This window comes from Lonchura striata, chromosome 2 (assembly GCF_046129695.1).
Source record: "Lonchura striata isolate bLonStr1 chromosome 2, bLonStr1.mat, whole genome shotgun sequence".
NCBI lineage: Eukaryota > Metazoa > Chordata > Aves > Passeriformes > Estrildidae > Lonchura > Lonchura striata.
The window spans coordinates 31,035,325-31,059,652 of NC_134604.1; the positions used below are offsets into that span (position 1 = coordinate 31,035,325).

Sequence of the window (24,328 nt, forward strand, 5' to 3'; positions counted from 1 at the left end):
TTCTGTAGTCTCCACAAGTGCCTCCTTACTCTGAATCCTGTACTGAGGTAATTCACAAGAGCAGAAGAACATCTCTATAACAGAGCTAGAGTAAATCACAATTTACCCTGGAACCACATCCTTGCCACCAAACAAGCTGCTACTGAAATAATACCAGCTCCCTCCTAGCTCTCAAAATGCCTTAGTTTTTGCAGAACCAAATTCTATTTCACAGAGTACTTCCAGTTCCTTCTCTGGGTCTACCAGATGCCAGCTGGGCTAGAGGCAGTTCATGCTGTGACTGGCTTCATGTAAAGCATGTGTGACTGGCCACACACAGAATAGGCCAGATAAGAAGGTCATAAGAATGTTAGTTTAGGTGTTTCTCCCACTCCTGACATTGGTTGGGTTTTTTTTTTTTTCATTAAATTTTTAAGAATTTATCTGTGAGGCCTCTGCCTCTTGTTGTATCTGGTTGCAATTGGTCACTTGGTTCCAAAATTAAGTGGAAGAGGCTGGCAGCAGCATGATTTTGCAAGCTGTGTTTCCTCGGTAACCAGGCACAAAGAAAGGGGCAAAAAGGGAGAGGCAGTACTTACATAACAAATAGCTGCGAGCTCCTGTCTTGTATGAGCCTTTTCCACTAAACTTTGTGCCTTGACTGGGTTAACACCATGGTCATAGACTGTAAATTTTGTTCCCATGAGGTTGGACCTAATGTCAGGTTATGGAAAAACACAGAAAGAGAGGCATTAGTAGAAAGTTTTGTCATCTTCTGAAAGTATTTGTACAACACAGCAAAAACACACATATCTTGCCATATGAATCTTCCTGCTGCCAGCTCAGTAAGGAGCTTCTGTGACGTGCCCATGTGAGCCTGTAACCTATCCTGGAGAAGCATCTAGACAGTTTCTCCTCTGAGTTGCCACAGTGAATGGTAATGCTGAAGAAGGCTGCCAACCCAAGTGAATACAGATTACATGGAGCAGAACAATGCAAGTTTATTCTCTTTGAATTTAAACCAGATTGCCAGTCATAACCACAACTCAATTAAAATTAAAATCTTATCTCAACTGTCTACAGTTTTCATCTGTGGTTCTCACCTGAGTTTTCCAATGAAACTTTCCCCTTTCCGAGATAAATCAGTTGGATCAACTGATATGAGGTAATTGGATGTTTTGCTCTTCTTTCTTTTTCTCCCTGCAAGAAGGAATGTCTGGAAAAACAAAACTTTGATCAAGACTGATGCTTTGCAAGAATGCAGAGGCATTGCTATCCAAACTGTTATCTCTCCATTTCCCGTATGCACTCCCTTTTTTGTTCTGTGCTAGTATTACTGTCTCCACAATTTTGTTCTCTTCCAAAGTGCCCAGCCTGAAATCCTATCCCTCCATCAGCTCACTTGCAGTCTAGATTTAAAATGTACCTGTCCTTTCTAGTCTTCCTTCCTTTTCTTCTGGAGCAACTCAGTCTTCCTGCTCTTTTTTAACATTGAATATTTTTATTCTTTTTCAATTTCATCTTTTACTGTATTATAGATTCTAAACCACAATACAGTCCTAATCCTGTGCTAATTCCCTCCTTGGTACCTTGGCCAAATATAAGCTGTCCTCATGTGGATGATGGCTGTCCTCAGCTACTGGTTTCCTACCAAAAGCTCTCCGTTGTACTAAAAATATTTTTTGGCAGAAGCACAATAGCCAAGATAATATGTGCTGCTTCCAGTACCTTTTTGTTGTCATCCCTTTCCAGATGCATGTAGTAAGTAGGGAAGAGCCCCCTGTCCATTCCCTTTTTATCTCTAGTGATTCGACACTTGACACTAATTCCACGGGGTGCAGGGCGCAATGCAAAATCCTCCAAGTTCTCTACTTCTCCCAGCTGTGCATCTGCCTGAGGTGATGGACTACAGGAAGCACCTGTTTCCTATGGGAAGAAGCATCATATTAGCAAATTAATATCAGATCAGTGACTCTGGTATTCCACAAGAAAATAGTGTTTTGTTGAAACAAAGTATCATGTCTCCAGAAGATACTGAGGAAAGGAAGGTTAAGCAAGATACCATCTGTATTTCCTCAGAAGAAAGCAGCTGAAGGTTTTACCTGCTCTTTCTGAGGAAAGACTAAGTCTCCAAGAGGAAAAGAGAAAAAGTACCCATTAAGCAGACGTGAGTGATTTGCTAGAAAGGGAGAAATAGGATGAGATGCTGTAAATATTCTAAGCAAAGAACCTCTTTGCTTTTAGAACTTCAACCACTGAGGAAAATAAAACAGAAGGATAAAGCAGAACTGATGGATGCTGCAGTAAGACAGGCTGGGATTTTGTGAATGAAATGAGTTCTGAGATTATGTTGGTTCAGAACAATAGCAGAAATGGAGTAAGCTGCTGGTGGAACCGTATCAACTAAATGTTGGAAGAGCCTTAGAACAATGTGCGTAGTCAGTATACATAGAGTAATCAAAGGAATTAAAATTCTAATGGAAATATGGTACAGGTCATTAAATTAATTTTTTTTAGAGGTAGCTGAATCCTGTGAATTGTAGCACCCAAGAGATTCCTCTTTGACTGGGCCTTCAAGATGAAGTTGCAGGTTTATCCGCATTCCCAGCTACATTCAGTAAGAAAATTGAGTGAATAGCACAGAGATACATACACAGACTTGAAATTCACTGGAGGGTCTCATCCCTTCCCCCCCTCCAGCACCCACCACCCTGTATCTCCAGCACTTTGCACCCACAGCCCAGTCTCCCAAGAAGCTGACACCCAGACCTCTTGCACTACTCCCCTACTAGTGCAGGGCATCAGTCACCTCACAAATACACTCAGGTGGGTCTCCCACAGCATGGACTTTGAAGGGTGTCCAGCATCCATGCTCAAACCCCATGGTCCTTGTGTGGTCTGAGCTATCTCAGACCCTGTGTCTTCCTGATGCTGGTCTCTTACAACACACTGGCAAGCCCAGCACATAATTTGGCAACATATGTATGTATGCAAGTATGTGTATCACACAGACACACACAAACACATTCACATGAGAAACAGAAGTGGCACTTCAGAAGAGAATGGGACATGCTGAAGTAATCAAGGCACAAGGCTTGGGCAGACAATCATATTGTTCTGCAGTTGTTTATGCATATCTGATGCCTTTTACCCCCCTTTAATCCCTCTCTTCCCATGCTTATTACTCCCTGATCCATCTTGATACCCTTCTTTTCCCTCTTAAGTTTCTTCCCCTAAACATCCCACATGATCTTTGTCCAATCCGGCATTCTCTGTTCCATTCCAAAATTCTGTTTCTCTTTGCATCCCACAATAAATGCTACAAACCTTCAGGAAGAAATCTCTCCTATGTTTGCATGGCATTTCAAAGCTTCTCTGAGTCATTTTGGTGAATTTTGCAGAGACAATGGCCCAGTCTGTCTCCTTTAGGGGTGACAGTGCTGACTCACTGTGTTCCCATATTCACTGATTAGGCTGCCTGGGATCCTCCACCCACAATTGTTCCTCTGATCATTGCTAAGTCTTTATGTTTAACTCAATGTCCCTTCAGTCAGTTAGCCTGACAATCTTGACCTTACTCTGCTTTCAGGGAATAATATTGCTGGCTACTGTACTTGAAGCTACTGTATTTTAATCCAGTGCTCCAGGGGTTATCACTAAAATCAGGCACGTGCCCAGTGCTTATAAGAAAAGGATTTCAAGACACTTACTGCAAAAGATTTCTCGCTGGATGCAGAACTAGGCCTCTCAGATTCAGGGTATGGTGAATGAGATACTGGTCTCTTACTAGCTTCCTCCTCTTCTGTGTCCTCCTCATCAAAATTCAAACTGCCTGAAATTCCTGTCAGAATACAGGATAAAGCATGTTATCTCTGAAAGAAGGTGTCACAAGTTCATGGCATCATTAATTAATGTATGGCTCTTGAATACCTATTCACATTCTTAATTTCTGCTTTTTCAACTGATAATTCTTAATTTCTGATTCAACTGCTGATTTTTTTCATGTGCTGTATCTCTTCCTGAGCCTTGTAATTATAACTCCTACTGATATTTTGCAGCAGTCACTGTGCAGATGATTAAGCAGCTGTCAGGCCTTTATTAATATGATATTCCATGACATAACATATTGCTTAGTTTATGTTGTCATTGAATTAATTTTGCATATTTTCACGCAGAAAAGTCCTCCGTGTCTTAAGAACAACCATAAAAGGAAATCCCGATCAATCTGCTGAAACTTATCCTATAAATTGGATAGGACTTTACAGTTTACATTCTTTACCATTTTCCCTCAGTCTTGTCCCTGAAACAGGGTATGTCAATTTTTCAGTAAGAGCCCCTCCGTTCTTACATCAGTCTGGTCCATAAATACTAATAATGACTTGATTTCTAAAACTGAAGCACAGACTGAGAAATTTCAGGATTTATTTAATCTTAACCTAAGCACAGTCATGTAGAGATTACTGTGGGAATATAACTAAAATAACTCTGGATAAAGACATTTATGAAGAGGTTCTGTACACATTACTATTTGGTATGTCCCTCCACTTGGAACAGTATCATCAACTGGTCATTAGGAAGAAGTTCTTCACAGAAGGGGTGACTGGGAGTTGGAAAGAGCTGCCCAGGGAGGTGGTGGAGTCACTGACCCTGGGGGTATTTAAGGAAAGACTGGATGTGGTACTTAGTGCCATTGTCTAGGTGACAAGGTGGTGTTAGGTCATAGGTTGGACTCAATGACCTCAAAGGTCTTTTCCAACCAAATTGATTCTGTGCATCCAAGATTTTGCTCTGTGATTCTTTCCTTTAATTTGGCTGTAGAAAGAAAATGTATCTAAAGTGTTACAGACAGTGAACACAGCCTGCTTAACTGAATTATTTTCTGAGAACATATAACAATGCTCTGACATGGCACTGCAGAGAAGGGGCACTGCTGGAAGTCTCAGATAAAACAGAAAAATCCAGTCTTAACAACCTGTCAGTAAACTTCCCAAGGGACGTTTAGGAAGAGGAAAGGCGTTGACCCTGGTACTCCAGCCAATTTCAAAATTCACTGTTTATATTCTACCTCCACTAATTTCCCCTGAAGTTACTGGATATTCTCTCCTCTTTCCTTTTCTAACTCTTGTGTAATGTTGCTATCTGTAGGTAAGCAGCTGTGCCATCTAAAAAGTGGATGACAATACCTCTGAATGTGATAGTACCTCAATACATGCAGTGTACTGGAAACATTCTGGGAGACAAGCTCTGTGAAATAAAAAGAAGCTGTATACTAAATTAAACACTAGACATTATTTTACTGCAAAGTGCTTAGGCTGCATACCACAAAAAAAAAGTTTCCTGTAGTACTGGCAGCAACTTAAGATACTTGGCAGACAGAGCTTGACACTCCACTAGGAAATTACTCAATGGGATATAACTATTGAATATATAACTCGAAAACCATTGACTGTGACAGCCTCTGACTCAGAAAAAAACACCTTTCCTGTTAGTCTCCTAAAGAGTCAAATCATGGCATTTACTGAAGGTTCCTGCTGTTGTGAAAATATTCAAGCACCTTATCAAGATATAACATATCTGGAATAAAAACACCCCAAACGTTAGCAAAATGTGGTATAGCATTTTGTCAGCAATTTCCTTGGAAAGACCAGAAATTATACAGCACATTGAGAAACCCTTAAAATATAGCTGGTATGGTTCAAATATCAGGAAAAGGAACTGCAGCCCTGTACTTCCATATGCTGTAGAATCTAGTAACTCTTTTAAGTGATATCCTACAGACATTTGTTTCATGATTCCTCATTTTTAATGCCATTTTATTTAATGAAATAAAGTTATAAAAGTAGACGAGCCCCAAAAAAGACATTTACCCATAATTAACTCTTACCCCGCTTCTGTAATATTTCTTGTAGATCTGGCTTGCTTTCTGTATCTGTTACAGCCTCTCCATCATTTTCCTTATCTGCATTGTCTTCTGGTTTGGTAGATCCAACAGAGAGAGTTTGGAGCTTGGTCCCCAAATCCTGCACATCTGATTTCAGGAAAGCAGCTGGTCCATCAATGCCTGCAGGCCAAAATGAAACAAAATTCCAACATCTATTTTTTTATAGCCAAAGATGCATCCCAGGATGGTGGCTCTTTTCATCTTCCCTTCTTCTAGCATCTCTTTAAAGTACTGAAATATACTTGTTCAATTTTTTTTTTGGAAGGCCTAGGAGGAGTCAGGCCTGGCTCTGGAACAGACTGCCTATTACTTTAAACATATCAGTTATCAGTTTCTCCCTATTTAAATGCAATGCTTTTTACAAGGGCTTAAGCAATTAAAACAAGTTGTATTTGTCATGCAGATTGATAGTTTCCAATTTATTTATAGACATCGCCCTTATTTTCTTTCCCTTCACGTTGTTTGTTTGCTCCTATGCCAGTGAGTACAGTGAACACCATAATTGGTGTATCACAATTTGATAAAAGTATCTACAGCCATAAACCTCTATCTTTTTGTTAGAATGAAATTTCCATGTTTAAATCATACAACACAGCTGTGCACCACACTTGATGGCAGCATTTTGATGTCAGGGTCTGGCGTAAGACCTAATATGTAGCACGTAATACCTAAGTGTAGCTCCAGCTTTGGATTTCTTGTTTTCCCACTCTTTCGCTTCTTAAAACTCTACTGCTTTAACTAGGCATTGCATTTCTGACATGTTTACTTACTGAAGACTTGCACCTTAAAAGTTATAGCTATCCTATCTCATTCTCATCTTGACTTCGAAGTGTCTTTTAACATGAACTTTCTTACACCTGATTTTAAACATAGAAACGCTACCATAAACATCACCACTTTCCTTCCCATCCTGTGATCCTGAAAAGCATCTAGAGAATAAGAAAAATATTCAAGAGAGAAGAGATTACATAGTTCCAACCTTCAAACCAGGTAACACCCCTTGTTTGGAGGTTTAAAATTCTACTGTGCATATTCATTTGCTATCAATACAATATTTGTATTACGAACTCCTGCAATAGCACACATCTCAAAGCCTTAGAATGTTTCCCATTACTTTCTTGATAAGCTGATGGGATCCTGGCTCTCATAAACAACTTCCTGCCACTTCCACTAGAATGTAAGGATTTAATTGCTGCTCTTTTTATCTCCTTGTGACATTAGAGTCCTAAGGCTCTCACTACTCCATTTCTTTTCACTCCTAAAACAATGGTCCCTATTTTCCTGCAATGTTTTGAGGCCACCAAGTTATTGCCTTTGGCCCTGATAGTACTCTATGCTTGTGACTTTGTGGATCACTATAGCCTGTCATGTTTCAGTTGTCTCAATAAAGCCCTACAGATGAGTTAAAAAACATCAAGAGCCTAACACAGTATTCACAGCAGTTTTTGTTTGCTTTCTCCACTTTATCATTCAGTCATATGCAATCTTGAGGTGGAGTATGTCATGACACCATAAGGAAACACCATACAAGTAGTCACTACTGAATTATTTTCTTTATCTTACAGCTTTAGAAGATTTTTTTACTTTGGATTTGTATGTCCTCACCATTAAAGAAGTTGCCAGCCCATTTCTACAGTTCTTCTAGCCTAACCCAAGGGAGAGATTATTCAAGGGCAGATGAAGATTTACAGCTATCAAAAAATCAAGGTGAGGTTTTTGCTTGCTTTCCACAGTTTAGTATTGCTCAACCATACTGTACTATAATTCAACTTTTGTATATAGAAAATTATGTAATCAATCTTACCACTTGACCCCTACCACAGCAATGTAATCACCCATCTGTGGCATAATGCATACACTGGGATTTTGGAGAACCCTGCTGCAATCAGGTTGATTATTTACCATGTAAAACAACATCACTGTGGACAGGGGTAGGCGTTTCTACTAAAGGAGTCTGCTCCTCGCACCCTTTGGGCTTTGACCTGCGTGGCTTAGCCTCAGGATTTGGCTGCACCATCAACGGATCGAGGCGTTTCTTCCTCTGCTTCTTCTCTAGAAGGGCTCTCTGTGAAATAAAGAAAAGCAGGAAACAGAGATCAGTAACCACATCTAGAGAGGCAGAATCCACACCTCAGCCACTGACAGTGATATACATATCCCTGATGAGAATGTCAAATAAACCTGAAATATTCTTGCAAGCTCTTACAAAAATCCTACACACAGACATCACCGCACTTTTGGAGTGAGATACTGACTTTGATTCTCCACGAGAGGTTGACATAGACACCTCCTTATTTTCTTGTCAAATCCTTTTATCCAGTCTCAATTGCAGCAATCCATAATAGACACAAATAGACAATTTCAGTAGTCATCCATAATCCCATATGAAACAGTCAGGACTTGCAAAGGAGAAGGTTTTTATTTCAAAAGCTATCACCCTGTAGAGAAAACTTAAAGCAAATAGTTCCCAGAAACCAATGCTGAGAGATAAAGAGAGGGACTTAAAGTGTAAAGATAAATAAAATAAATAAATAAATAAAAGTAATTAAAATTGGAATGACAAACTAAAAAGAAATTTTATCTACCTTGCAAATTTTTTCCATATACTTCAGGACTGAGAAGAAAAAACTGTTAAGTCCAAATGCTAAAAATTAAAATGTTATTTCTCCAAGATACATATACATTTGATACTTAAGATTTCCTACTAAATGAGAAGAGAAACAACTTCTAGACTTAAATCAAGGCAAAAAGGGGCATGGTGCCATTTTAAAGACAGACATGCTTAGTCCTTAAAAACAAAGGTGATGCATGAAGAAGGAAAAATAATATTCTAATATTGTGCATCATTATGCATACAACATGCAGGCTCCTTACAGTAAATGCAGTTTATCCATGGCTGTCCTTTATGTACCTGAACACCCATTAAAACTGTTTTTGACGACAGAAACCATTTCTCCATCAAATTATTTTCAGTCTCGATGCACCACCAGATAAACAATTCATCAGTTCCAACAATTCAATCCACTTGAGACACAGACATTTTTGGAGCCCTCTTCTCTCTCGTTATTCTTTTTCTCTTGTTGGTTTTTCCCTCCGCTATTAGTCTTTTTATCTCAAGTGAGATTAGCTTCTCAGGCAACTTCTCCCTGAGGAATTCCAACATAACAAGGCCTATGATTCTTTATTCTGTTTTTTTCACTTATCTAAAAGAAAAAAAAAAACACGCAAAACCAAAAACACAACCACCAGAACCCAAACAAAACCAAACATACAAAACCTCAAATACAATAAACAATCAAACAAAAACAAATACCTTGAAACAAAATTACTTTTTAAATTTAAATTCAGAATTCCCCTTTGAAGACTGGAACGCAATACAGGTAGTGTTTGCTACTGCAGAATTATTTTCAAGATTATCCTGCAGAGCAAAAATTACACAGAATTGCAAAGAGATTACCACATTTGTCTAGAATAAAAAAAGAAAAATAAGCAGTAAAGTCAAATTCTAGAAAATTAATTACAGATGTGATTTCTAGGAAGGTAGTCAGACCTTTGAGAAGCATTTACATCGGTTTGTGTTGGTTGTTCATTTTTTAAATTAAAGCTGAGGAAAGGCAAAAAAAATGTCATAATAGTTTATAATTCTCCAAAGGAAAGAAGAAAAACAACAATCAAAACATTCTGCTGAGAATAAGGATTTGAGAAAAATTGTTGTCAAAGCTTCTCTACTTGACAGACAGGCAAAAAAAAACCCCAAAACCCAAAAATCCCTGCAAAACAGACACAACCTAAAGGCAGTAAGAAAATAAGAAAATATACAGCTACTGTTAGAATGCAAATTGAATTTGGGATCAACACAGGATATAGTAATTTCAAGAGTTATTTAATGGATTATTCTATTAGATAAGCTCTTTTTAAACATTTCACTGCTCACCAGTCTAAATTGTAATTATTATTCTTATACAGTGTTACATCAGAGGCTTTCTTGGACTCACCAACAACAGGATCAGCTTATATTAAAACACAGTTTACTGCTGGTGGATGTGACTGATTTTCCTTTCTTGCAAGAACCAAGGATAAGCAAACTGACAAAACTTGATAGTAACTTAAATTTTTCTTAAAGGCTTCTCTTTACTACTTTGCGTACTGAGATGGAAAAAATATGTGCAAGTCCACTGTCAGGACCGCAAACAGTAGTTCATTTTCCCTCCATAAGGTGGCAGAGCAGCCTGCCCTTCAGTACCATGTATTCCCGGCTGTATTCCACTAAGGAAGTAGGAAAAGGAAATGGGTATTTTGTTGCATTTTGTCTACTAATTAGCCTTTTCCTCCAGCTCTGTGTTACAGTAAAAATCCATATAGTATTATTACATAAAATGTAGATAGTTCATAAACAGGACACCAGAACACACAACCCATTAAATAAATAACAAATACTAATTATCATTATTTGCTTGAGATTTTGTGCGCTCCATGCATTAAATATCTCCAGAAACACCTAATAAAACCATAACATCAGAACATAGGATGATTAGAGGATCACAAACCACCAATTCCTGTTCAAATGAGCTTCCAAGAAGTCACACGAAAATATCTAGTGTACTATTAAGACAACTAGTTTAGTACCCTTTCTCCAGCTGTGGTGCCAGGAAACTGATATACAGGAAAGCTCCAACCACTCCAGCCTTAAAGGTGCAATCCTGAGCTACATATTAGCAGGTACAGTCCTAACCCTAAGAGGCCATGAAGGGTGGATCCTAGCTAGGGAACATCCTCTCCTCTTCCAGGTGGCTCTCAGCTCACGCTGGGGCAGCAGTGACAATGACAACATCAGTGAAACTCCACATCAAGAGTAATGCACCACACCAGTGAGCTCAGAACCACGCCAGGCTTCATGTTCCCACTGCACAGGGAGAGGGCAGCGTTACACTTGGTGCTGCAGAAGCCTAAGAAGACTCAAAAATCTTCTACTAATGAGTAAATAAGCACTGCCTGAGCAACCACAAGCTCTTGCCTCAAGGAAAAGACAGCAGTCCAGGAGAAAAAAAGCATCCTGGCAGGCAGAGCTGGCCCACAGATGGAACTTGATGTCATGCATTATTATAAATAATATTTTATTGCAATTACAGGGTGTCCAAATCATAAAGATGGATGGACAAGCATGTCTCTGCTATGGTTTATTCCAGATTCTGTGTATGACCAGAAATTCTATATATGATCCTGCTGGATTAAAACATTTTGCATTTTTTAAATTCCAATTCCTATAATTGTTGATGACATATTACTCAAGCAAGGCACCAGCTACAGCCAGCAGCGAGTCCATCATATTTGGTAGTGATCTCCTATTGGTTTCTTCAGAAGGCATAGTAATATTAATGTAAAAATAGACTTTAAAATTAATATTGAAACCTAATTCTAAAATCCTAAATTACAGACTGTTAGCACTTCTCAACAAATCTCATTTGCAAAGACCAGGGAGTTAAAATATATTTAGTGACATTTTCTAGGTGTTTCTTTTGCAGATGACTGCAATCTTGACCAAATCCAAGAAAGATGGAAACAAATTTGTGAAAGGGAACAAATTATTTAAACTGACCTCTTCATGATGCAACTGACAGCTGCTCTGAGAGAATTCCACCCAGCCCGGCAGTTTTATTTTGGAGGAATAGCCATGCATCCCCATGGCAAGGCCCGACACTAAGCACACACTGATCACAGTACCCAGCACTAAGAGACCATGATTATTATCAGCTTATGACCCAAGATCAGTTCTAAAACAGACCCTGAAGTTCATCTCCAAGCAGTCAGACCACCCTCAGTTTTGGAACTTCTTACCAAATGGCATTTGACACTAAATGCTCTTTTATTTGAATTAGTTCTATTTTTAAATAAATTGTTTGTTTTTAAACAAGTGTCACTTGATAGTCTACAGATAAAGAACTATTTTAACTTCCATAAATACGACCAAAGATAAATTTTACCTCTTGACTCTGAAGTGTTTTAAATAAATGCCTATATAGACCCAGATAATGTTGGTAATAAATTCAGAGCCTGAAGTCAAAGTCTAGCAAATGCAGACTACAAATAATGACCAGGTTCTGATAAAGAGGATTATTACACACTACAGTAGTTCCCTGAACACTTTTGTGTCTGGACTTAAAGATCTTATCTGAGAAAATATTTTCCTAGAAACCATACTTTAATTTGAACAAGATGAGTTTAATGCAAGACAGTGATCTGTGGTCCATGTGAAATGGCCAGCTAGAGAATCATAAGAGTCTCACATCTTCTAATCTATTTATAAATATTTGAAATTTTAGAGAGAAAGAATATTAAGGATGGATACTTCATTGCTTTGAAAATATGGTAATGTAAGCATCCAGTGAATAGTATTTCAGAAACTGAGACCTGTAGCCTAATTGACCCATGTTTGGCTGTAAATATTTTCATTGTAGGAAACACAAAAAAAGGTCAGAAGGGGCTGGAAATCCTTCTCAACAGCAGTGTTAAAGAGATGGTTCTATAGGTCAGTGAAACAGTTTCTTTGATGGCTAAAATGAATAATTCCCTGCAGTCTTCCAATCTTTTGATTTATTCCTGCTCTCTAGCAACTCAATCCCAATGAAATAAGAGAACATATGAAAAATAAATGTATCAAACACACCAAATATACAAGCCATGGCACAGTTGACTTGAACTAACAAAAACCATGAAAATCTTTGAAGTTCATTAGACCAATGAATTTTAGCACTTTACCTCCATTTCTCAAGTCTTTAGAGGGCTGTTTGATTTCCTGAACTTATTCTTACCAGCTTCAGCACTATCATTTACCTGATTCTGTAGTTTCAGCTGTCGTAGTTTCATGCTTTCATCCTCAAAGATGCTGCAAAAGCAAAACAGAAAATCAATTTATTATTGCTATTAAACAGTTTGCATTACAAGAACATGGGATATTCTCAGACAACTCCTTAAAAATAGCTGCTAGACATTACTTCCATCTCACATGAAGACCAAGACACAAGGTATTAAAAATAAAACATCATATTCAGTCATAATAAGACTGAACTCTGGTTTAGTCCCCTAACTAAACTTTTCTGGAAAGATTTTGAAAGCACCAAAGCCTTCATTACTGGTAGATGGATTACAAGCCTCTATTGAGGCGGGGCTAGGAGACAGTTTACACCTGAAGGCTTAACACAGTTCAGATCAATTCAGTAAACTCCCTGCTCCTTCATAGGAATGAATTCAGTTTTGTCTTCATTTTCTCTTCCTGCTAGATGCTCCAGAACTGCAGTTAATAACTGAGAGAATCTGTGTTTGCAACATCTGACATTAATTCCTAAAGGTAAAAAAAGAAATGATTTCCCTATTTCAGTATTTTATAGATAACTTTCGTAAGAACTCTGCTTTTTTGTTCCAAGTTGTGTTCCTTGGAACAAAAAATCCTATAGGACAAAAACAAGTCCCATAAAGATTTCCCATTTTCTTTTGTATGATAGTGAATTAGTCCATAAAATGCAATTTAGAGCAGTTAACCCCACAAAAGGGAAATGTTAATTGACTATTAGGCACATATTCTGCTGACCACAGTTGTGCTTTTTCCTTCAACACAGTTTTTACAGTCACTTCTCTGGAAGTAAGAAAGCATCAGGAAGAAGGTACTTAAAGTGGGAAACAGACAAACATTACTTATTTTATTAATAACATGCAGAAAAGCAGGGCAAGCCACAATTTCAATTTAAACAGGAAATTCTCTGTCTGGTCTAGGTATCCATAAATGTCCAATGATGTGAAGTTACAAGCTGGCAGCCAGTGCTGAATATCACCCTAACAAGGAAAACCAGAGATAGACAGAGCAGAGCTGGGGTTTCTGCAAAACACATGCCATGGAAATTGGATTACAGCACACAGAGCTAAGGTGAGAAGAAAATCCTGAGTCCCCTTAACCCCTAACAAACCCACATTTGACTCAACTTCAGGCAAGCAGATGACAATTAAAGGTCCTTAAAGACGAAGTACTCCAGTAAACACAGACCCTGCTTTGGAAGGTCGAAATATGCAGAAAAAGATTTTATATCATATACACAGAAAAAGAGCACACATCATATATAATGACTTTTGTACTCTAAAGTTGATACTAGTTTTCCAACCAGTAGTATTTTAAAGGAAGTTAAGACTGCCATTGGTTTTTTTTACCCCTCAGTTTTCCTTATTTCTTTACTTTTTTTTTTCTATGAATTTGAAGTATCACACAAGTCTAAGACTTTGAAAACATCTTATTTCTAAAAACTGATGTTACTCCTCACATGGACCTGTAACACACAGTGTTCTTGGTCTCTAAGGGAATGGAAGGCCTGGAAAAATTAGTGTCTTTCTTGAATAGGGATGGAGAGCTGTGTATCCCTGAAGCAACAGTTAGAGTAATACAGTCATCTTCACTAGAAAAAAGCCACAACTTAAGCAAGAAACAAGTAGAAACACATCTACTGAGTGCAGCACAATATACAACAGTTGTCACACAAAACTTCAGCATAAAAGGTGACATGCTTATTATTTATAGCATAGGTGATGGAACAGGCCATCCTTAGCAAACTCTGAAAAACAACTGAAAGTTCCACTTAAAATATTCATGAAGAAAAAAAAAAAACCAAAAGGGAGAGGGAAGAGTCATTTTCTTCTCATACACCTACTGACTTAAGAACTCGATGACATTTGTTAGCTGCAGTTTGTTATAAAACAATGTACATACCTGCTATCAAGAGCAGACTTACAGACATGTTCTGATGGACACAAAGGTGTCCTGTCTAGGTACAAGCTGCTATCTGTGGTTTTGTTGCTTTTCCTAGCAGAAAATGTATCCCCAAGCAATTTGAGTCTCTTCTTTAGAAAACTGGAAGAAATAAACACTACCACTCTAGGAAATAAGTTTACAAGGTTTCCTTTCTACCTGGAAAATGACAAAGTGCTGAAATAGCAGGACTCACATACATGCCTTGTGGAAATCTTCAGTGAAAATTATTTACTCGTATGTTAAATTATTTTCTACCTAGACCGAAATAAAGTTACATTATATAACAGAAGCACAACACAGGCTACACATGCCTCAACTACGGCCACTTAACTGACTCTTGAACATAAAGACTCCAACAGGTCACAGAGCTTGATAAAGGAAAAAGATAACAAATGTTCTCTCTTACAATTTACTTTTAAACACATAACAAAACTGCTGAGTAAAACAAAATAAAAGCAACCATCAATGCTTGCCATTTTAAAGTGGCAAGGATTCAGACAAGCAGTAAAATAGTCATGAGTAATGTAGCACTATAAATACTAGCTTAAAAACACCCCTTTTGCACTATTTTTTTACTGCTCCTGCAACTTTTCTTCTAGAACTTGTCATTATGAAAACACAATAACCACTCAAAAAAATAGATTCCCACACTTCAAACCCCACAGCAGGCTTGGTGTTATTACAAACTTTACCAGGAAAATGCTGTGCCAGAGTCACTCCCACAGCTCACCACTAAGGAATGTAAGTAGTGTGCTAATCCAGCTGCAGGCTTCAAACAGGAATCCTCCTTCAGCTGGACTGACAACACAGATCAGTGCTCCTTGGACATGCCCACACCAAACTACTGCACTCTTTGCTTTGCTTTTCTGTTTGAAGGGCTTATGTACAATAAGAACAATTAAATATCCATCAGGAACAGGAAAAATAAGCAGAATTTCCATAGCTACAACACCACAGTTAGAAACAGGGAAAAAAAATCCGACCACCAAACCAGTTGCCCATTTACCCGTGATAAATAAGAACTGAAAATATTCCAGAAGTCTATCAATGTCCTCTCCCTAGCCACTGCAGCACAGCAGTCTACACAAGATCCTGTCACAGACATCACTGTTCCATCTACCAGAATCCACCTGCAATCCTACTGAAGCTGCATGACAGGTAACAGACATGTGCCACGGAGAAAGGAAAGATTACTCAGAACAGAACATACAAAGACTAATGACAGTGCAGGATAGAGAATAAAAGTGAGAGTGGGAAAGCAACTTAAGTAATATTTGACAAAGATTAACATGAAGCAAAAAGTTTTAACTGGCAGCATCTCAAATTCCTACTGAATCAGCCTGGTTTTCATTTCATAATCAGAAATGAAAATGTTGTAATTGGAATATGCAAAAAATTTATAATAAATGTATTTGGTCTTTCCTAACCATTTTCAGAGTAGCAAACAACCACAATGAAGATGTAACTCACAAATCATTTAACAGATACTCATATATGCAACTGAAGCTTCCTTTTGGTATGGTTTGTTTTCCTTTCTGTAAAAAAAGGCACACTACATCTATTGACAGTTCTTTCAGAATGGACATATTTTCCAATAACAGTGAAATTCTGGCATTACAAACTGCGGATAAGCAGAGGTAACACTTCTGTTTTCATTGCAGCTTGTCTGTGTTCCTGAGTATGCTGTACTTGAAAAAAAAAAAAAATCAACCTTATGTTCTAAGCACTTGGCAATAATTACCATTGAATCAGCCAAACACAAAGTCAGTATAATCCAACTCTGAGAGCAATGAAAAACCCTGATATTAAAGCCGAATGTAGAAAATAAAAGCAATCCACCAGCCCGAAACTGTTCTTCCATTCTGTCCAAGGTCCACACAGGAGAACGGGCTGAAGAATTGAAGAGAGTGCAGCAGAAAGCTGAACAAATTGACCAAGGACTGAAAAGTGCACCTCTCAGCAAGATTTCAATGCATCCTACAGTTTATTCAAGAGAAAATCAACACACTCCACTGTATTCCATGGATTTGAGGGTACACATGATATTGATGAGAGAGAAGACAATAAAATCCAGACATAAATAACTGAAGCTAAACAAATTCAGGTTGCAAATAAGTTTTTTATTTAACACTGTGACTAATTAACCATTAGGATAACTCATGGAGCTGTGGATTTTCAACAGAAAACAACAGGTTTTAACCAAGCTTGAATGTTATGTTAGAAGTTGCTGTTCTAGACTAAGGCTATGGTTTACCTCATATTTCAGGTGTGGCTATCCCAGATAGGAGAACTAAGCATTCTTCTTTCAAGTTATTTCAATTAAATCCCCTTTATATACTGACTGTTGAAGTTAAAATGAGGCAGAAAGAAAAAAAAAAGGTTGTCTTTATCATGGATCATGGACTAGTTTTGAAAGGAATTGACTGGCTGCAGTTATGAATGAGAGGCAATAAGCAGAGAAAGTAAGAAAAGCAACAGGAAGGAGCACCCTGTAGAGACAAAATGTTCTACATGACTGAGAAGTTACTGAAAGGACAGATTTGAAATATGTTAAACAAAGGAAAACACCATGATAGTTTCCCTGCATTCAACAAAATGTACATTCCTCATATTCCACTAAAGAAATACTATACTCAGTTTCTCCTCCTAAACAAATAACGCAGCAATAACTTGCAGATTTAATTTAGCTTCCCAGTGAGCTAAATCTAGCCTGCAATTCAAGTAGTTAAAGATTTGGTAAAGAAGAAGTAAGGTTGGCTGCCTCTTTTAGGAGGAAGGTCAGACTAGCTGATAGAAGCAGACCCCACTCCAACCTTAAATATAAATCTGACTCAAGAGAAGGAAACACAGGTAGTTATTCCTTTGAACTGTTCTCAGTATCTTTACAGCACATATCAACACTGTACATGCACTCAATTCTTGGAGAGAAAAACTGAGGAATTATTACCTATTTGTGCACAGTTCTAGGGAAGGTATTAAAGTTTCAGATAGTCCATAGTTTGGCAGAGAGATTCAGGGAAATTTTCCAACAGAAACTTCCAGATAATTTTAAAGTGAGCTGGATCTTGAGTTTACTGTGCTTTGTTACAAAAAAAAAAAACTTGATATTTTTATATCAGTCTGACATAGAAATCCTTTCAATAAATACAATCTTCAGATACCAGTGGGAATATGAACCAATATATTAATAATTGAGATCCTTAAATTTTCAGTTGTTTTCATTGCTTTACTTCTTTTAAAGGAGACCCAAGGCACAATAACACCATTTTGGTCCACAAATCTTCCCACTTTCCCAATATCTTATGTTCCATTTTTCACTCTAAACAGGACTGCTTCCATCAAGAGTCTTACAAAGCTCATGTAATTTCTTTTTTCTTTGCAGAACAGTTTATTAACATGATAGCAGTAGTTATATTTCTGAGCAATACTCCCAGAACTTAAAAAACAGCAGATGAGAAGAATATGGCTTGTGGCCCACATCTTCATCCACTGGATTTTATTTTTAGCTGTAGAAGTGAAGTAAAAGCAACTTCAGTAAGAAATGTTGAGTCAGCTGGTGTGAAAGTGTTTTGACTCTTAACCCTCCAATAAACTTTGCTGGGGATTATTGTCTGTGAAAGAAAACAGAAGCTGTAGAAAAAATATTAGTTGAAGAAAGATTCTTATCTTTCAAAAGACAGCTTCCAAACAAAAATTGTAATACTGTCTCTGGAAACTACCTGTAATGCACCTTCCAATCCACAAAAGGGTGGAGTTCTGACACAGCTATAATTGCACATTTTGGGAAAATGAGTAGCATACCATCAATAAGAGTGAAGGTTTCCAAACTTTTCTGCCTTCCCCAAGGCAAAAGAGTGGGGTTTTTTTGCACAGGATATTCTTTCCTTCATAATTAATAAGCAGTAAGTCTTCCAAAGTAAACTGATCTGCTGCAAGTCAGCCATAAAATGCCACACCTAAGTGACACTGCTGAAGTTGCATCAACATTTCATTAAATTATTTTTAAGCAGGTGATACTTCAATAAAAGCAAGTTTTAGTGCATCTGCCTTTTTTTCAGAAATCAGTAAAATCAGTTTGACCTTTGATCCCTCTGCACCCCAAAACCACTAATGCCAATAGAACACTGTTTTGAGAAAGAGTTACAAAATTTGTCTGAATATATTATGAGAACAATGACATAGAAAGAGTGAACACCTAGTTTTGGAAGCAATTCTGAATGAGTGAATAAACAATTGTCTTGGATTTGCTTTAGTATATAAACTGTGTCCATGTCTCACATAATAGAGATTGAATAAGATTTATCTCAGAATATTTGAAAATAAGAATAAAATGAACCAATAAGAACAACAAACTCAACTGCCAGATCAGTGTGGATTAAGGGAGCAACCAGAGACAAGCCCTGAGATCTGCATGTCCTACTTCATTTCAAAACATACCTAAATCCATTACATATTCCTGCCAATAACTTGTACCAACTATCTGAACAATTTACAACTTAAAGACAAATTTACAACTTTAAAAAGATCCTAAAGCTAATCCTTTAAAACTTCAGCTTCTACCTACATGCAGGCTTAAAAATTGAATTTTTGTGTGAAATTATCAGGTGTTTTTCTTTAAAGCCACACAGACCAGAAGCATGTCAAAAGTCAAAAACACCCCCACCATCTGCCCTTCCCTGCTAAACACCACCTTCAAAAAAAAAAAAAAAAGCCAAAACCAAACCAAACCTGAAAAGGCTGGTGCTCTGAAGACTATATGTATATTCTTTGCATGTATCTATATGCACACAGATACATTTCACCTATATAGTGGCAAAACATCTGCCCTGACAACTCATATCAACAGGAATATTGTGCTGAAGAAAGGAATTCAAGCAAAAACTAATCTGAGTACATGCTACAAACATTATTTGCTATAACATTAACAAGTTAATAATTATTTTTGTTGGCTAAACCAAATGGAGTGAATTTAATGCAAGCCTATCCTTGCAGCACTACATTTTCCATACTTGCATCCATTTTGGGGTGAGTGTTCACATGCCAAACATAACTAGGTAAATAACAATGCAGTTTAGTACTGACTGACCACAAGTCAATGGAGAAAAAAGGATTTACCAGTACAGGAGACACAAGCTTCTATTTTCTTTACGGTACTTGTTCCAGTGATTTTGTAAGGTAAAATAAAACTGTGCAGGCAAAGTAAAATGACCACTCAAAGGTCACACCTGCCTTCAGTTTCAAAATGGTACTTGTGGAAGCACAAAACCCCAGTATAAAATTATCTCAGAAGTGCAGTGGGATATTCTCTGCACTGTAACACACCAACACAAACACAGCCCCAATAAGGTAAAGTAACAGAATATTGAGAAATGAAAGGTCCATAGGAGAAAAGCTGAATTATGGTTAAACAAAGAATGAAGCTTATGTTGCTTGTCAAGATTAATTTTTCAGAAGTTGATTCATATTGTTTTGGTAGACAACAAGTTTATCACGAGCCAGCAATTCACTCTCTCAAGGCAAAGGTGGCCAACAGCACCCTGGGCTGCATTAGGGAAAGCACTGCCAGCAGGCTGAGGGAGTGACAGCACCCCTCTGCTGATGAAGCCACACACGGGGTGCTGCATCCAGTTTTGGCTTCTGGGAGCAAGAAAGAGATGGACATACTGGAGCAAAACCAGCAAAGGACCACAAAGGTGCTTAAGGGACCAGAGTATGTTTTATGTGAGGTGAGGCTGAGAGAACTGGGCCTGGAGAAGTGAAGACTCAGGAGGTAACTTATCCATGTCTATAAATACCTGATGGAAGGGTGTAAAGCAAACAAAGCCAGCAGTGCCTACTGACAGCACAAGAGACAATGGACACAAATTAACACATTAAATTCTACCCAACATCAATAAAAAATTTTCCAGAGAAAGTCGGCAAATATTGGAACAGGTTGCTGAGGAAGACTGTAGAGTCTCCATCTTTGGAGATATTCAAAACCCAACTGGACATCAATCTGTGCACTCTGCTCCAGCCAACCCTGCTTAAGCAGCAGGATTGCTCCAGATCATCTCAAGAAGCCCCTTCCAGCCTCTGTGATTCTGTCTGGTTGGGTTCTAGAGGTCACAAGTTTAGATCCCAAGTGTGAGAGCACAAACTAGAGGACAATAAAAATATAGGCTGTTGCAAAAAAATGCAACAGAAATAAAAGCATGATGAAAAGGTTACATATTGAGCTCAGAACTGTTTTGACTACTGTATTGCTTAGTGTTTTACACACCACTCCAAAAGTTATTTATCAAGTACCAAAGATTAGCTCTTCTTACTTGGAACAAGGGAATAGAGCAAGGAAAACAAATTAGCACTCTCTAGACAGAAGCTAGTATGACTTCTATTTGGACTATAAAAAGAGTGCAAACAAAAGCCTATGTCAGTATGCTATACTACACTGGGAGAACAGAAAGGAGATTCTTGTTTTCCTTAGCCACAAGTCTCAGTCTTAAATAAATTCATTTCTGCAAACCTAAAGCAAAAGAAGTATTCTTCTCCTAGAAGGAAGGCCAAGAGAAGCCAGAAATCCACACAAGTCATTAACCATCAAAGACATCATCAATGCTGGGAGGGTGGCACAGAGGAACACAATCATAAGAATATGCACATAAACTTATATTTTAAGTGTGTAGCGAAATAGGGGGTTTCAACTGGGTTTTTATTATAATTCTTTCAAGGGACCTCCTGTCAGGCATATTCCTTCAGGAGTTCACAGCTGGTGACTCCATGACTCAGTACTTTGCAGCTCCTAACCACCATACAACTGCATTGTGCTTCAGGTTTATTCAGTTGAACCTAATGAAACTTAAGTTTCTGCTAAGGAAAATAAAGAGAAATTTATTCCACAAGCAGAACTTCACCTTTCTATTTAATTTCCTCTCAACTACATGCTTCAAATCCTCATGGTCATTTCACTTACAGAAACGCCTCTGCCCAAAGAAAGAGGAAAGCAAGATCCCCAGGGGGGTAGAATTCTGTCTCCTGTGATCTTCTGTTTGTGAATTATTAAACCTTGCCTGTCACTTTTGTTGATGCACCTCATTACAACAGGAAGCCAGTGAAATGTAGAGCAGCCATTATTCTCTCCTAGCAACAAAGGCAGTACTTAAGTAGCACGGCTATGCTTAACCCAGACCAGGTAACAAAACTCAAAAGTTCCCTGAAAAGAAGTGCATCATGCTTGACAAGATGAATTGCACTTGTGTAATAGTATTTCAAACTAAAAATAGGGAAAGAAACATGAAATTTTCTAAACGGACACTCTTGAACTGATTGTAGATCTTTATTGCCAGTCCAGTTTTTGGTTTTTTTTTTTTTTTATTTTAGAAAAACTGAAAGAGAAAGCCATTAAAGAGACAGAAACAGCAAAATGTCATTTCAGTCTCAAACCAGATGACTTGGCAAGACATCCTGCTAGATTTTAGTTCTTGTTCTTTTTTTGCTTCAGATATCACATAAGAATGCAAAGTCAGAAAGGAATGTAGAAGCACCCAGACTCCTATAGCAAGAACAAGGCAGTTAAGAGTTCAAACATCCCACAGAGTGTGTTTTAAAGAGCACTAAGAGTTGGCTTAAATGTTCTTGCAGTAGTCTAAGGCAACATCTCCAGGCATATCAGCAAATCCACTTAGAAGAGAATTCATCCCATGACCCAATTATAACACAGTTTTATTTTGGAGATCACTCAGCTGTGCCTCAGCAACAAAACAAGAATCTGGAGCTATCCCAGTGCAAGCCTGGTTGCAGAAAGTTTTCACACATAAAAAGCCACAATTATGTCAAGTCATCACATTTTTCCCTCCTACAAATGTTACACTGTGATTAAAAAAAAAAAAAAAAAAGCAGAAGAGAAAAGTAATGGCTCTATAAAAAAAATGAGTCACCAGTAACATAAATTCTAGGTGGTAAGAGATGGGAAAAGAGGTAACTAGAAACTAAAGAGATAATTCAAACAAGGTTTAACTTTAGGATACCTCTTTGGAATTGCTGAGTGAATCTCAAACTGTATTTGGAAATTTTAGTCCCACATTCTCTCTTGCCACTGCTGTCTACATCACAACAAGTGAGGTGACTCCTTCTTTCACATTAACAGCAGCAGCATCAGATTGCAAAAGGTTTTCTTTTCAGCTGAATCTGTACTCCAAGGGGTACATATCAACCACACTTATAAAATATTTACAGGTTTATCTCACTTTGAACAGATTTCTTCATTATAATGTTTAGAGCTGAAAAGGGTGAAGAACACAGAATTTTAAGCCAATTCTCAATCATCTAAGGATAAGATCTGCAGAATTGTAAGTCCTGGAATTTGACAAACATTGCTTGTTAATTTTAAGATCACTGGTGGCTAAATAAAAATACCCAAGGACTAATAGAGACGCTGAGATGCTTTTAAAAGGAATTTTAAACTTATCTGTCTTCTCTGGTTTACAAGTATAGCTAAAATAATTAGCAAAGTATTTTGTCTTTTTTCTCCTCAAAATCCTAATTATGATTTTATACATTTATATAAAATACTCAAAGCCCAGCAGGCACACACATTCCTGACAACTTCAACTACACTCAAGTTACTAAAATGTGGAAAGGGCTTCTGGCCAGACAACAGTCCACTTTTGAAGATTTCAACTTCTCTTAATCCGTAGGCTCTTAATATTTTGAAAATTGAGCTTATTGGCAACAGGCTGTTTTTCTTCATTAACTTTGGGAGACACTGAGCAAAAATCCCAGAGTTCCAGAGTTCACAAACAGAAAGCCACTAACTGATGCATGTCTGGACCCCAAGGAAGCATCCAAATGAGGGCAGGACCGCTGTAATTGATGCCCAGTTTTGTAGTCTCCATAGACTCAGTCAAGATTTTTGCCCCTTGAACATTCTGTTCCTCTTAAATGACATCTGCAAGTCCGAAGCTGAAGCATATTTGGAATGCAGCATGTGGGAAGCTGTAAGCCTTGTACACTGTGTGATTAGTGTACAAAAGTGCAAAGTCCATTGGTCTCAGAGATTCTAAAATACATACTTCCATAAGAAACAAATTTCCTTCACAATATTTTAAAAGCTTACATTAGAATTATTTTTACCTGAATGTTTCTACACTAATAATTTCATGGTAAGTCTCCAAATAGACTTTCCCAAATAAGAGAGAAGGTCTAGCACTCACCAAAACCATGAAACAGCAATATCAAGCTTATCATTTTCTAAAGCATTAAGACAGTTGTGCCATGTCTACCTGAAGCCAAATTTTAAAATGAAGTTGAGCAATTTCAGTTGCAGCCAGTTCCAGTCAAAGGAAGTCTAACACAACACAGTATTTGCAAGTGAGAGCCTGTAGATGGCCTAAATCCAAGATCTCTTCTGTCTATCCATCATCGTGTATCCCACAGCACACTTACAAAACAATATGCATTAATTTTTTACTGGTAATATTCGACTCTGTCCCTCAGAAATAAAAGACTTCCAATATCTTTATGTGTATTTTTCACATTGCTCAATAGTAAAGGCATTTCACCCCTAGGGGGAAAAATGGTCAAAAAAACCTGCAGCCCACCAGTTCTCAGGTACAGCTTTGTTAAGCTTTACCTGTAGG

At 37.8% G+C, this 24,328-nt stretch overlaps 1 protein-coding gene across 1 annotated transcript in view; it reads right to left on the reverse strand.

Moving 5' to 3' along the window:
- Window positions 1-24,328, reverse strand: part of TULP3 (TUB like protein 3) — a 32,093-nt gene that overhangs the window by 6,199 nt on the left and 1,566 nt on the right. The window contains exons 2-8 of the mRNA XM_021548904.2: window positions 12,752-12,803; window positions 7,823-7,985; window positions 5,864-6,040; window positions 3,690-3,820; window positions 1,708-1,905; window positions 1,083-1,195; window positions 579-693 (exon numbers count right to left, since the gene is read on the reverse strand). Coding sequence (XP_021404579.1) covers window positions 579-693; window positions 1,083-1,195; window positions 1,708-1,905; window positions 3,690-3,820; window positions 5,864-6,040; window positions 7,823-7,985; window positions 12,752-12,803 — 949 coding nt within the window. The remainder of the gene's footprint in view (window positions 1-578; window positions 694-1,082; window positions 1,196-1,707; window positions 1,906-3,689; window positions 3,821-5,863; window positions 6,041-7,822; window positions 7,986-12,751; window positions 12,804-24,328) is intronic.